Source organism: Camarhynchus parvulus, chromosome 19, assembly GCF_901933205.1.
Source record: "Camarhynchus parvulus chromosome 19, STF_HiC, whole genome shotgun sequence".
NCBI classification, from domain to species: Eukaryota; Metazoa; Chordata; class Aves; order Passeriformes; family Thraupidae; genus Camarhynchus; species Camarhynchus parvulus.
The window spans coordinates 7,350,452-7,363,790 of record NC_044589.1 but is presented as its reverse complement, the minus strand read 5'-3'; the positions used below and the strand labels follow the sequence as shown (position 1 = coordinate 7,363,790).

The 13,339-nt window shown below is 41.1% G+C and overlaps 2 protein-coding genes across 2 annotated transcripts in view; both read right to left on the bottom strand.

Annotated features, from left to right (window-relative positions):
• Nucleotides 1-557: 557 nt before the first annotated feature.
• NSRP1 (nuclear speckle splicing regulatory protein 1) lies at nt 558-11,912 on the bottom strand. The gene is made up of 7 exons (XM_030962937.1): nt 11,870-11,912; nt 10,671-10,758; nt 5,614-5,670; nt 5,325-5,456; nt 4,588-4,795; nt 3,912-4,020; nt 558-2,192 (listed from the first exon to the last, which is right to left on the bottom strand). Exons 1-7 carry the CDS (start codon nt 11,887-11,889, stop codon nt 1,166-1,168), a joined length of 1,641 nt encoding a protein of 546 aa, XP_030818797.1. The 5' UTR covers nt 11,890-11,912; the 3' UTR covers nt 558-1,165.
• Nucleotides 11,913-12,941: 1,029 nt separating this feature from the next.
• EFCAB5 (EF-hand calcium binding domain 5) overlaps nt 12,942-13,339 on the bottom strand; it is a 28,591-nt gene continuing 28,193 nt past the window's right edge. Inside the window, 1 exon segment of the mRNA XM_030962778.1 lies at nt 12,942-13,069. Coding sequence (XP_030818638.1) covers nt 12,942-13,069 — 128 coding nt within the window.

Genomic DNA, 13,339 nt, shown 5'->3' with positions numbered 1-13,339 from the left:
CACTTTCATTGCATTCCAACAGAAGAACCAAAGCTCATTACAGTTGTTTACACAGAACAGCAAAACCAAACTGCTTCACACTGGAGGATGTGCTGAACTACTTGATTAGCTGACATATAAAACTCATTCCAAGCCTTTATAAAGTGGCAGCATTTGCATTTAATTTTACTCACACTTTGTATCATTGCTCAGTCTGCTGAACAAATAATTAGGGAAACACCAATCTCAAAACCTTTTTTGCTAAATATAGAAGTACAACTTACTCTAGCATAAAAGTGATAAACTTGCAACAAAACAAAGTGAAAGGAACAATTAAAAAGGTGTTGAAAATGTATTCTAAAAGCTACGACCACTGTCAGACATCCTACTTACCTAGCTGGAAGATAATTTTATTCTTGAATATGAACCTTTGAACAGAAGGTTCATATGACAAATCTAAAATATCACTTAACAAGTTGATACAACTGTAATACATGAAAACGGACTCATCTACCTTATTCCATGCAAAAAATACGCAGTAAAATAACCTACACACAAAAAAAGACCCACACATTTGATCCAATATGTATCTTACACTTTATTAACTGTTTCTGTACATCAGGTCCCCAGACCAAAACCCACACATAATACAAAATTCATACCTCAATATGAATGTATCTTACAGGACTTCACTCTACATACAGAAATCTCCTAGATCATTATTCAGGCTGGTTTTCTTACTTTTTCACCCACTTTTACAGGTTTGCTCCCCATTTTTGAGAGCAGCAGTGGGCAATGAGCTCTCCTAAGGGCTGAGAACACCTTTGTTTCAGCAGAGCTCACTGTTTTGGCTGCTGAAAGGAGCACAGGGATGCATTCTCACCTTACACTGCTTAACACTCCCAGGTCTGTCCAAAATCCTTATGTACCAAGGACATGCTTACTGAAGGGCAGGGTGGACAGCCAGCCACATTTAACATTTCAGCTGTACAGACAGACTAAGGGTGTGTGTCAAGAGACCCACTGATCCACTCCAAAAGTTGTTCTCTTAAGGGACACACAACTTCTCAAAGGAAAGCCAGGAATAAATAGGCAGGATAACCTTTTCTGCACAAGGATCTGCAGAGCAGTGGCCCTTCCTCCTGGCTGACAGCCCAGGTGTTTGTGCCCAGCCCAGGGCCATCAATCAATCCTCCTCCTTCTCGATGTAGGGTTTGGAGCTGACCCGGGCCATCTGCCGGGCCAGGTACCGGTCCCGTGCTGACATCACTGTCTCCTCGTTGCTCCTTTTGGCAAATTTGCTCAGGGTCTCAGGCGCTTTCTGTGCTTGTTCCTTCTCATCTTTCTCCCCTTCTTCTCCAGCTTTACGTTTCTGCTCAGACATTCCAGAGCTGGAGCTTCCCTTCTCATCCACCTCTCTGTCTTTTCCCTTTCTCTCTTTTCCCAGATCACTCTCCCCATCTTTTTCCAAAGATGTAGGAGTACCTTCTCTCCTCTCTCTGTATTTCTTTTCCTCACTGCCATATTTCTCTCTCCTCTCCTTTGCATGATCTTCCCTTTCTCTGTATTTCTCTCCTCTCTCCTTCTCTCTGTCACTATATCTATCTTTATCATTTCTGGTTCTTTCTTTCTCTCGTTCCTTCTCTGAGCCCTTCTCCTCTCTCTCCTTCGCCCTCCTCCATTCTTTGCCATGCCCCTCCCTCTCTTTTCTTTCCTTCCCCCTTTGTTTATCATCTTGATCTTCCCTCCTCCTGTAGTGATCTCTATTAGTGTGATCCCCATGCCTGTGTCGTTCTTCCCTTTCCCTCTGGTGATCCTTTTCATGGGTCCTACTTCTCTCATAATCCTTTTCCCTGTACTGTTCATCACTTCCCCTTTTGCTTGGCCTGCTCTCTCCCCTTTGGTGACTTGTTTGGGCTTTGGTGCGTGGCTCTTCCTCCACACTGGATGAGCTTGGTGACCTGGAATGCCTCTGGCTTTTGTGATGTTTAACCTCCTCTTCACTGCTCACGGAGTTCTCCCTTCTTTTCTTCTTTTTCAAATTTACTTTACTATGCTTGTGTCTCTTGTCATCATCACTACTATCAGTTCCTAGGTCGGTATCAGCATCTGGATTATTTTCTTTCTTAGAGGGCTTCACTCTTTGTCTTTCAGATGGGCTTTTGCTCCTTTCGTTGGGTTCATCCTGAGTGTCAGGTTTTTCTTCCTTTATCCTACATTTTTTACATTAGAAAAGAATAACAACATTAAAAAGCCTGAAATCTTGGACTTTTCTACAAACTGACTTTTGGCAGGACTTAGGCAAAAGATGCTGCTGGAAACTCTAAGAAAGCAAATCTGTGTCTGTGGCTCAGGTTCCAGGATTCCAGCACAAAGTATCCATATGTGGCTCACTGGTGAATGTGAGCTGAGGAATTTATCTAAGAGTATGACTATGGTAAAGTATGCGCAGCCTCCATCTAAGGAAAAAAACATTAACTTGTGTTCCTGTGTAAGCCTGCTGGCAAGTTACAGGTTTTCCTACGTGTTTGGTCCTCTATTAACATCCAGAGAAGAAGCAGGTTTTGTGTTTTGTGGACAGAGAGAGGAACATGTTTTTTTCGATCCAGTATTTCTAAAGATCTCACTTGTGGCTAGACAGAAATCAGTAACTTTTTACAGCTCAAATATTCTTACATGCAAAATGCTGACTCAAAATGCTGAGGGGGTTATGCCTTGCCATTCTCTTCTGGCTGATGAGGAAATCCACGTTCCCTCACACAAGCCACATCTCTTCCATTTAATCACACAGCTCAGGAACAGCCTGTGGGGATCTCTCATGAGTCAGCACACCACCAGTGACATTCTGTGTCTGCTGAATGCTTGAAGGCATGGACAGCCTATGAACAATGACTAAAAATTACACTGAAAAGTTTGGTAATTTACTTAGCAATCCAACTCAAAGGTGGGACTTACTTTAGGGGCACTTCTGAGATCTAAAAATGGAGCTGTTTTCTCTCTGTATCCTGCTGTATCACCATGAATAAGAACAAAATTAAAATATACACCTGAGTTTATTTGAAAGCCTTGCTGGAAACACCATCTACAGGACAATTTGTTTCCCCTTAATTAATTGTATGTGCCACTAAAGGAAATTTCCTTAATTTACTTTCTAACAATACAATCTCAGATCTAAAAGATTTCTTGATGAAAGCTGCATTTTATTTGTGATAGCAAACACTTAACTAGTGACATCTATGCTTTAAACCTCTATCAAATGAAGTTTAACCTGACTTAATTGTCTCAAATTATCAATTGCTGCATACAAAATATATCCCCTTCATCACATTTATCCACAGGGCAGAATGTTACCATGTTAAACACCTAAATAATTCAGTCTCATCTCATTACTTTGCTTTGGAATGTTCACATATTCAGATTTCCACTGGATTTCCCATATATTTGACTCATTTCCTTTTACACTGTATCAACACTCAATTTAGTTTTCATGCAACTAAATGTGGAGTAAGTACAAAGTGAAGAGACACATTCTTTACAGGGAATTCATAGCATATTCATTTCCTATGACTTACTGCTATGCTCACTATTTTACGTCTTGTCTTCCTCATGATTCAAAATGTGTAACTTATACAGATTGCTAAATACTATGCAAACCAAAGAAAATGTAGGTTAGAATAATAACAAGAAGGATTACAATCATAACTGTCCTCTTCGTACCTTTCAGACAGCACCCCTGTCCTGCTTATTTAATTTCTGTGTCACCGATGATGATCATTGGTTATTTACCAAATAATTCAGTTGATCAGCTGTATGAAATTACCAGTTTACCTTACCACAGTTTTAGTGCTCTGTCTAATCTTCCAGTGAATACAGATTCACAAACAGCCAGTGCTGGTTTTCAAACCTGAAACCCTGCTGGAATCACATCCTACCTGGCTTCACGGAAGCTGCATTTTGGCATCTCCTCTTCCCCCACACGCTGGTTTAAAAGATGTCTGTAGAATCCACTGAGATCCCTCTGTTTGGTCACATCTAGGTATGCTGAGAGAAAGAAAGGGAGGTTGTATTTACTGTGCCACAAATACTCATCACACACAACTCACAACTGCAATTTCCATCCTGGGGGTTTTCAAATCTGAAATGGAAAAAGCTCAGAGTAACTTGATCTGGCCTCACAGCAGACCATGCCTGGAGCAGGCAGCTGGAACAGGTGACCTTCAGAGGTCCAATACAGCCCAATCTAGCCAATCATCCTACATCCTGTGCTTCACATCTATTCCTGATCCTGGCCAGAATGTCTGAGGTAAGGACTGGAAACATCACTGTACCCCAGGCTTACAAGTCTTCCTTCAACAACTGACCCTCCCTCAAAAATTAAAGCACCAACCCAAACAGTACTGACACATAAACAGAGGACCTTCTTCTGTTCAATCTGTAACACGTGCAAAGTAACAGGCCAAGGTTGATCTGATTCAAGATCTGCTGATTGGGTCCTCTTTGATTTTAATTATATCAACCCTCACATAGAGACCACCAGATGAATATATTGTACATCATGTACAAGGCCCTACTTCTTTCTCAGGGCAATTATTTCACTGTGAATCTCACCCTCGAGAGCTGATTCTCTTCTTTCTCTCTCCTCCTCCTCAGCTCTTTCTTGCAGCTTCTTCTTATAGGCTGAAGTCACAAAAGCCTCTTTGTGTGCAAACTCTCCTCCTTCCATTTCACGCTCTTTCTGAATTTTTCTTTCCATTCGTCTTTCTTGTTCCTTCTTCCTAATCTCGGCTGCTTTGAGGATATTGTGGATGTATCTGGGCTGAGGTGGAAGGGAAAAAAGTTACCATGCTGAGAGGTAATTGTGGTGGCTGAGAAAACACAAATTGGGATTGATGGAGATGTTGAATTAAGTTGGTAATGGAAGAAAACTGTCAGGAGCTACTCTAATGTGTTCTCCCTCTGACTGATAGCTAGCCAAAACAAACTGCCATTCCTCTCAGACCCCTAACACAGCAGGTTTCCCAGTACCAAGAGAGGCTGCTGGATTCAATCAAAACAGTCATCCCACCTTTGACTAGGAGGATTTTTACTCTAAATGAAAATAAACGTTTTTTTCATTTTTCATCCCTGTCTTCCTAGCTGTAACAGCCTTGCCCTTCTTTTAAGGAGTGTGAGGCTTCCTTTGATCCCAGAACCTTACAAGAGCCTAGAAATGAACTAGAATAAGTAACAATGAAAGTATCACTTGCCTAGATAACCCAGCAATGCTTTGAAGTTTACAAATTAACCACTCATGTTACCCCAAGCAGACAGAGGTGAACAGACAGGACACATTCTCAGGTACCGACCTTTTTGTCATCATTTCCCGCTAACAATTTGGCACTGCTTTCTTTCTTCTTCTGCTGCATTTCATCATAAATACTGTCATATTCATATACTGTAGCATCTTCTTCTAAAGCCTTCTGAATCTCCAGTTTAGTCTAAAACAAAAACAGGGAGGAGGAGAAGAAAAGATGTCAAAATAATAATAATGAAATCTTTACTATTTTCAAATATATGATTCCTATAATTTAAACAGATCTATAGTATAAACTCACCCATCAGAACATTGAGAGTAAATTAAAAATAATCCCTTACCTGTTTCATTGCTTGCTTTTTCAATGCCTCTTTCTGAAGACTTTCCCCAACAGTTGGCTGTAGGAAGGATGCATTACAGAAACAAAATTAATTACATTGTCACAGATTCTCTTTCTACCATTCTAACAAACAGCTATATAATAGTCCAGTTATAGACAGGTGTGATACAGAAAATACTGGATTCTTCCTGCACATCCATCAGAGATGTAGCAGTAACAAGCACAGATACTGACAATCACACGAAAAAAGAAAAACTGTATTCATAGTTAAATACAAAATTCTGCAAGGATTTGGTATTTATTTCAAGTCTCATTTGTATCATTAGTTGTGTAGTTTCAGAAGTAAGAACACAGCTAAACAGCATGTACTTCAAATGTTACTGTTTAATTTCTCAAGCATGCTACAAAATAGCCATACTAATCTTTCCTAAGAAGAAACAGATCCCTATTGAAAATGTTCTCTAATCATACTGTCTTTTACAAAAATGCTTTGCATTTTATTTACTTTTTTCTTTTAATTAGTTTTGACCTAAACTACATATCTATCTTTTCTCAACCAATAGATAATAGATAATGTTTATTAAACAGATCCAGTATAATGGCAGGACTTGTATCCTTGTTTATGTAATTAAATACCTCTTAATCTTAAAAAGCAGAAATAGGAAGGAAAAATCCTTTTGCATTTTGGCAACTTCCCAAGTTTTGCAACTTTGACTAATACATGCTTTGTGTCACATTTAAAAAAGGCAAAGAATTTCTGTAATTTGTGGTTGCTGATTATTTGGACTAGAATTGCATACAGTCCCTTATTTATTTATGTAGCTGGTTGGTTGGTTGGTTGGTTGGTTGGTTGGTTGGTTGGTTGGTTGGTTGGTTGACTGGGGGAAGTAGATAGTGGATTATTTAGTTTAAAACCTACAAGAATCCTGGCTTCATTCATCTCATGTTTACCTTTACTTTCAACACTGAAGAACTCTGAAGTTCTGAAGAACTAATGTTCAGAAATAATTTACAATGCTGTAGTTAATTTTATAACATACACCTTCTTTGGTAAAGGCTATAAATGAGTCAGTATGAACCATAAACAGTCATTTTAAATTAGCACAGAACACACATCAGCATTACACAGAAAACCTCCATTTCCTCCTGGTTCTTGAGAAAGAAGATGGTCCTTTGTTTGACACACTGAGGGTCACCCTGAAGGTTTCCTCTGTGGGAAGCTCTTACACTGGTTTAACAAAAAGTTTCCTCAGCAGTGAAGAATCTCCCCTGCACTACTCCAGAAAGCAGGGGCTCAGTGAAAAACAAAACAGATTCTGCAGTTACATTTACAGAACAAGCTCTATTCCACCAAAATATTTGAAACCCTGCTTAGAATGTTTTCCGTGTCTGCCTACATGTAATAAATGCACTGATCTACAAAGATAAGGTAAACACTAACATAATACATAATCCTCATTATTGGACATATGATGGTAAAGAAGTCCATCTGCCATTTCTCCAGACTGGCAGTAAGTTTACAGAAAACAAACACCTTCCCCAATGGTTTATGGTGGACAATTTCCTGTTGTGCTCTGAGCTCTGACAGATGAGAACTTCCCGTCCTTTTGTATTGTTTTACTTATCAACTGCCCATTTATTAAAGGCCCTATAAGCTCAGCAATCTGTCTCACACTTTTTCCCTCCCTCAAGTCAAGCTATTCTTCTGAAGCACAAAGCTTATAGTTCAATATTTTGTGAAAAGAAAACGTTTTAACCCTATCCTGTGAAAGGACATAGAATCCATGCAAATCAAGGAACTCTGAGAAATGAGGCTCTCCAGTCCACCACTGCTACCAGCCCATGGGAGACGGCTTGTACACAACTGAAAGTTATTAAAAAAATCAAACAATGAATTACACAAATCTGCTAAGATTTCTCATGGTTCTCTCCATTTCTTAGCTCCTTCTCACTCTAAAATGAGCCACTTACACCCTCATGTACATGGATTTAGGAGTGAATCCTTATGGCCTGCCCTCACAGAGAACTGTACAATGCAAGTACAACCTGCACATGAGACTCCAGTCTTCATGGAGTTAAAAAACAAAAATCACATCAGGCAACAGATTCCTCTCAATTCACACACAATATGAGCCATGGCTACTAGCAGAAGATCAAGAGAATGAACATGAAAAACAAGTCAGGTACTCAGATATAGCTTTTCTCAGCACTCCATCCTAGTTTCCAGAAACCAGATCAAGGACTTCCTGAACTGAAGTCCTTGATCCACCTGAACCATTGTTTGACACCAAGAGCATCCCTTAATTTGACTAATCCATTTCTGACTCCATTTCTATTTCTGGCCATGCCACAGTATCCTGTGGCAAGGAGTTCCACACCTTAACTACACAACTTCCTTTTGTTTAGATTAAACCAGTTACTTGGTGATTCCATAACACAACCCACTGTTCATATTATGAGAAATGGCAACATCACCTTACTTCTCTGAATTATTCTTGATTTTACACACATCATCTTGATTCTTTTCCACTTCCTCCTCCTCAGAAAACTCTTTTCTAGGAGCCCCTTTACCCAGTCTTACCTGGCATGCAAACTGTTGCAAAAACTCTGGTTAGCACCAGCATAAATTACTCAGCAAATCCTTTTAGTCAGAATTTTCCTTTGAAAAATTGCAAAGGGAATGGAAGCATCCATAAGCAAAACTAAAGATCTGAGTCTACAAGATAGAGTTTTCTGCTTATTTTCAGCTTCTGCCTGCTTAAACACTCCATTTATCTTGTAGGTGGTCACTAAGAACCCATCAAATCCAGCTGATACATTCACAGAACTGTTCACACTGGCTCCACAATTTCCTTCCTGAGTTTAGCACCTACTGAGGTCTATTTGCAGTTATTTTTTTATCCTGTATTAACAAATCAGTTTTGAAAGACTGGTACAGTACAGGAACATACACTGGATAATTCTGGTGCAACCACAAACCAGAAACTTTATCTGCTGTATCACAGAGATAATTTCAACTAAACTCCAAAGGTAAAAAGGAACAATGAACATCACACAGACTGACAAGCCACCTTTTCCCAGTCAACACTGTATTTCCAGAAAATTTCCATCCCAGATGCTCTGTTTCTTATGAACTAACAGAAAGACCATCTTCAGCAACTAACAGCCATTAATGTACTTAACCACAAGAAATAAAAATCCAAATTCCTTCAGCATGAGTAGAGGCAAAATCTGAGTGAAAAATGCACAGTAATGTTAAAAATAAGGGAGCAGAAGTTTGGTATCTAATATATAATCACAGACAAGTCAGGTCTGCAGATTTCCCAGCACAAACTTTATTAGAGTTCAGTTAAAAATACATAATCTCCAGACATTTGAGATGTAGTTCCGACTGATAAGGTAGCAGGCAGGAAATGAAACCCCTCCCAAATGCTGCTCCTTATCTTGAAAAGCTCTGAAATCATTACTGAACTAATAAAGTAATTCTGATTTGTTAAAAAAACCAATCTTCTTTGATAAAGGCAGTTATGAGATTATTACTTTTTGCTGGGTATGTACCATTCTGATGAGCACAACAACTTTTAAGAGCTTTTATAACAGACTTTGACAGGGAATCTGTTAGCTTTTCTGAAAGGGAGGATACTTGAGAGGTTAAGCTAAAAGCTGGCAGACAGCATCATATATTATTTTTACTAGAATTACTAACATTCATTCTTTTGTTTCAATGTTTAGATATTAAGAGAAAATGAAGAAGTGAAAAAATACAAGACAACCCCTAGGGAGGTTCCCAAACCTACCACACAACATTTAATGACGACAGATTAAATGAAGTCTATTCCTGGGATCTGGAAAATGTGGGGTCAGATCCTTAATGCAGAGAAAGACACCAAATCCCATCTAAGAGGGGAAGTGCTCCATTACCACCTCCAGCAGCTGTACCTAAAGGAAAACCTCTCTTTACAGCCACAGGGGAGGGATGCACCTCTGAGGATCACAGCTAAGTGAGGGAAGAGATGGGATTTAAAACACAATTGTGTCCTGTAAGCTGCACTGAGGCAGCTTCATGTTGAGGGTTGAGTGGGCATCACTAGAAAGGTCCTCAGCCCTTTCCTGCCCTGTAAAACAGGAGCTCAGACACCTTCAACAGCAACATTCCAGATTTTCTAATGGAACCAGGTACACACAGGTTGGGAATTGCTAAATTCAGGCGTTCTGTGACATAAAATTAACAACTGCTAGTTCATGAAAATAAAAACGGATTTTAAAAGTAAATATTTTGGTGAGTCAGAAATTGACCAAAATTATTTGATGCTTTATTAAGCATTGTTTTTCTTGATCACACAGAAGAGCAAGCATGGAGTGAAGCTCTAGGGAGGAAAGAAGATGTTTGTAGCACAGGGTTCTGTTAGGACCCCAGCCCTGCCCATATCCCAGCCTGTTCCTGGGCACTTCCCCTGCTTCCAGCAGCACATCCAGGTGTGATTTACACAGCACACAGTGCCCTCTGCTGGGGCAGGTAGAGACAGAGTATTTGGAATCTCATACTTTAAAAGAAATTAAAAATTAAAGATTATAGAAAAGAACACTCTCACACAATATCATACATCTTCTCTTGCTGTAGAACTTTTGGGTTGTACAGCTTTACTTTTGTTCCCAGTATGAACATCATAAAATCAATTACATCAAATTTGGGTGGAATGAGCTAAAGGATAAAACACACGTAACTACCACACTTAGTATTTGAGTGAGACCTGTTGATTAATACTGGTCTTTCCATTTGCAGGCATTCACCAGTGACAGCCCACAAATCTCTTTACAAGCTACAGTTAACTCTGGCAAACAGCACTGAATTTCTGGAAGAGTTGACAGAAAGTAACAAAAAATCATCACTGCCATGTAATGTGTACTAAAGAAAATACAGATCATATTTCACACTCAAATCCAAAATGATGACACATATCCTAATGATTGCCAAAACCTGATGCAGCCATTAAGGGCTGGACACAAATAAATTTGCAGAATACAGGGCAAATTTTAGAAGAAAATTGTTGAACTGACCTCTTCATCTGACTCATCTGCAAACACCGAGAGCTTCTTTGAAACAAGATTTTTCTGTGGCAACTTTTTGGGCATAATAAGCCCATATCTAGAGGAAAAAAAAAGTTACCTTTAGCATCACTTACAACATAGCACATTCCAAACTAAAGATCTGCCATTTACCATTTGAGAAGTAAAAGGTCAGCATCAACATAATGTATTGAAGTTATATGTGAGTAGCCTTTGCAGCAGAGCACACCAGCCAGCTTCCCATGCAAAGTTTCTGGATGTAATGATTGTCCTAAATTAGGACACAAATCCCTCTTGTCCAGAGTTCTCCAAGGAATTTTTGTTTTCTCTCTCAGAGAAGTAAGAAATTTTTTTAACATACCAACTGTTTAATCAGAAAGGATTTAGTTTTTAGTCTATACGAAGCACTTTCCATGCCTATGTTTGCAGTGCTGTAATTTCAAGCTTTGCTGGCAATGTAACCACAGGTGCTATGGCAAAGAACAAGATTTACAGTCAGATTATGTCGCGCTGCGTTTAATTAACCACACAGAAACAACTCTTCTGCTGACAAAGTCCATCTCTGTGCTAAACCCACTTCCTTTGGGTGCTGAGCAACCTCTAAATCGGGGATTTCTCGCCCAGCTGCCTTTCCTTGAGTCCATCACTGAGTCCATCGCTCGCCACAGGGTGTATGGCTGAATTGACTCGAACACTCCCCTATTCTGGGGTACCACACATGGGTACACCCCATCATTCTGGGGTACCACACATGGGTACACTCCAACATTCTGGAATACCACACAATTCCTGTGAGCGCTGTCTGCTGCCCTGAGCCCTGAGCCAGCCCTCAGCTCCGTCTGACCCGGCCGCGGAGACCGAGCAGCAGCCCCGGCTGTGCCCGAGAGTGGGAGGTGTGAGGGAACATTGAGGAGATTCTCCTCCGTAAGAGTGAAAAACACCCCCAGGCAACACCCCCGCACCCTCAAGCGCCTGCCCGCTGCTCAAGTTCTGCTTGTTTTTAATACACACAGTTTTAAAGTCAGGCCAACACAGCGAGGCCGCGCGGCGGACACCTGGGACAAGCGAGTCCCTGAGCACGAGTTTTCCAGCGCTCGCCCCTGCCCTCAGCGCGGGCCCCAAATCCCCCCGAGCGCTGCCCCCGGCCCGGCCCAGCGGGGCCCGCCCGCCCCGGCCCTGCCGGCACTCACTGCTTGCCCAGCGCCGCCATCTTGTCGGGCCGCCTCCCCCGTGCAGCCGCTGCCGTTTCGCGGCCGCAGATTCCTCGCGGCCGAGTCCTCCCCCCGCACTTTCCCCGCTCGCCCCGGAGACCCTCACGGCACTGTGCCGCGGTCCCGCTCCGGGAGGGAAGCGGAGAGCGGGCAGAGGGAGCTGGAGGCGGCGGGGGATTTTTTTTAACAGCTCGTTGTCGAGGGGCGAAAGTGCTGATCAGGGAAGGGAGATAGCGGGCGCTCCCTGAGGGCAGCAGCGTGGGGAGTCGGGGGCGCCTCAGGGCAGCGGCGGGAAAGGTCCCCGAGGAGGGAGAAGCCCTGAGGGGGAAAAGCCCCCGAGACGCTCCTGGGGCCGAGGCTGAGCCACACTGGTTCCTCCCCCCATCACCGACCTGTCGCTTGTTTCCTGCTAAAGACTGAAAGAGGAGTTTAATTTCCCAAAATGTTATTAAAAAAGTGATTCTGCCAAAAGGGACGTTATTGGAAAGATTAAATCTCACTGTAGACAGTGCAGTTGCTGTAATCTCAAGCTTTATCCCAATAAGAAAGCTTTTTGTGTTTTATTAATAGTGTTAGGCTTTTCTGCGATGCGTTCAGAAGAACATTACAAAATGCTGATTAACCATCTTTATTTAAAATTATTCCAAAAAGGTCCTTTAAGGAGACTGAACCTTGAAAATTAATGCTGTGTCATTTATGAGCCTTGTAACTTCGGAGCCATAAAGATGTCCCTTCCTCTCATTTTCTCATCAGAATTAATTTTAAAAACTAAAACTTTTATTAAGCCTTTAAAATTTGGTAGCTATGCTGGCAAAATTCTTCCCTTTAATGTTTCTATTGCTTTTTCTTGGTAATCCTTAACAGACTCCGTATCATCTTAACTAATAATCCCTAACAGATTTAAGCCATATTAACAACAAATACTAGTGCCTATGCATAAAAAATAGAAAATCAACAGTTAATTTAATAAAAGATGTGAAACACCAGAATCACAAGGGTTAGATGAGAAATTAAGAGATTTAATTGGAGGCATGGTAGATGCCAAAAGGGGCTAAGGATGGTTTTGTTCAGTGTGTTGGGTCTTTGTGATCTCCACGAGTGCCAGGCAGGTGTGAAGCCACTGGTACAGGTATTGGGCTGGAGCAGAGTCCTGCTGCCACTCTGCTGCTTGAGGGACACCTGGAACAAAAAAAATAGCTGGAAATCCAACAGGGAAAGTCAAAACCACAAGCAGTGTTGCCACAAGAACAGAAAATCATCCCCTCAGCAGAGTTTACCCTGAATCCAGAAATTCCAGGAATGGTGATGCTTTGAAAAGCACACAGCTATATTGTGACAGTGACCTGTCAAGTGCTGACTTTCCACTATAATTTATCTTATTTTGTGGTGAATGGACTGCTATATTTTAATGCTAAACCAGCACGTATATTTGAGATATATGAACATTAC

Bases quoted from the DNA above. Each gene is read 5' to 3' on its own strand.
- NSRP1 (XM_030962937.1), bottom strand. From the start codon at position 11,889: ATGGCGGCGCTGGGCAAGCA. The intron at 4,021-4,587 runs GTGAGATTCACA...TCTTTCTCTCAG, and splicing joins AAGAGAATCAGCTCTCGAGG to CATACCTAGATGTGACCAAA. The intron at 2,193-3,911 runs GTAGGATGTGAT...TAAAAAATGTAG, and splicing joins TGCAGCTTCCGTGAAGCCAG to GATAAAGGAAGAAAAACCTG.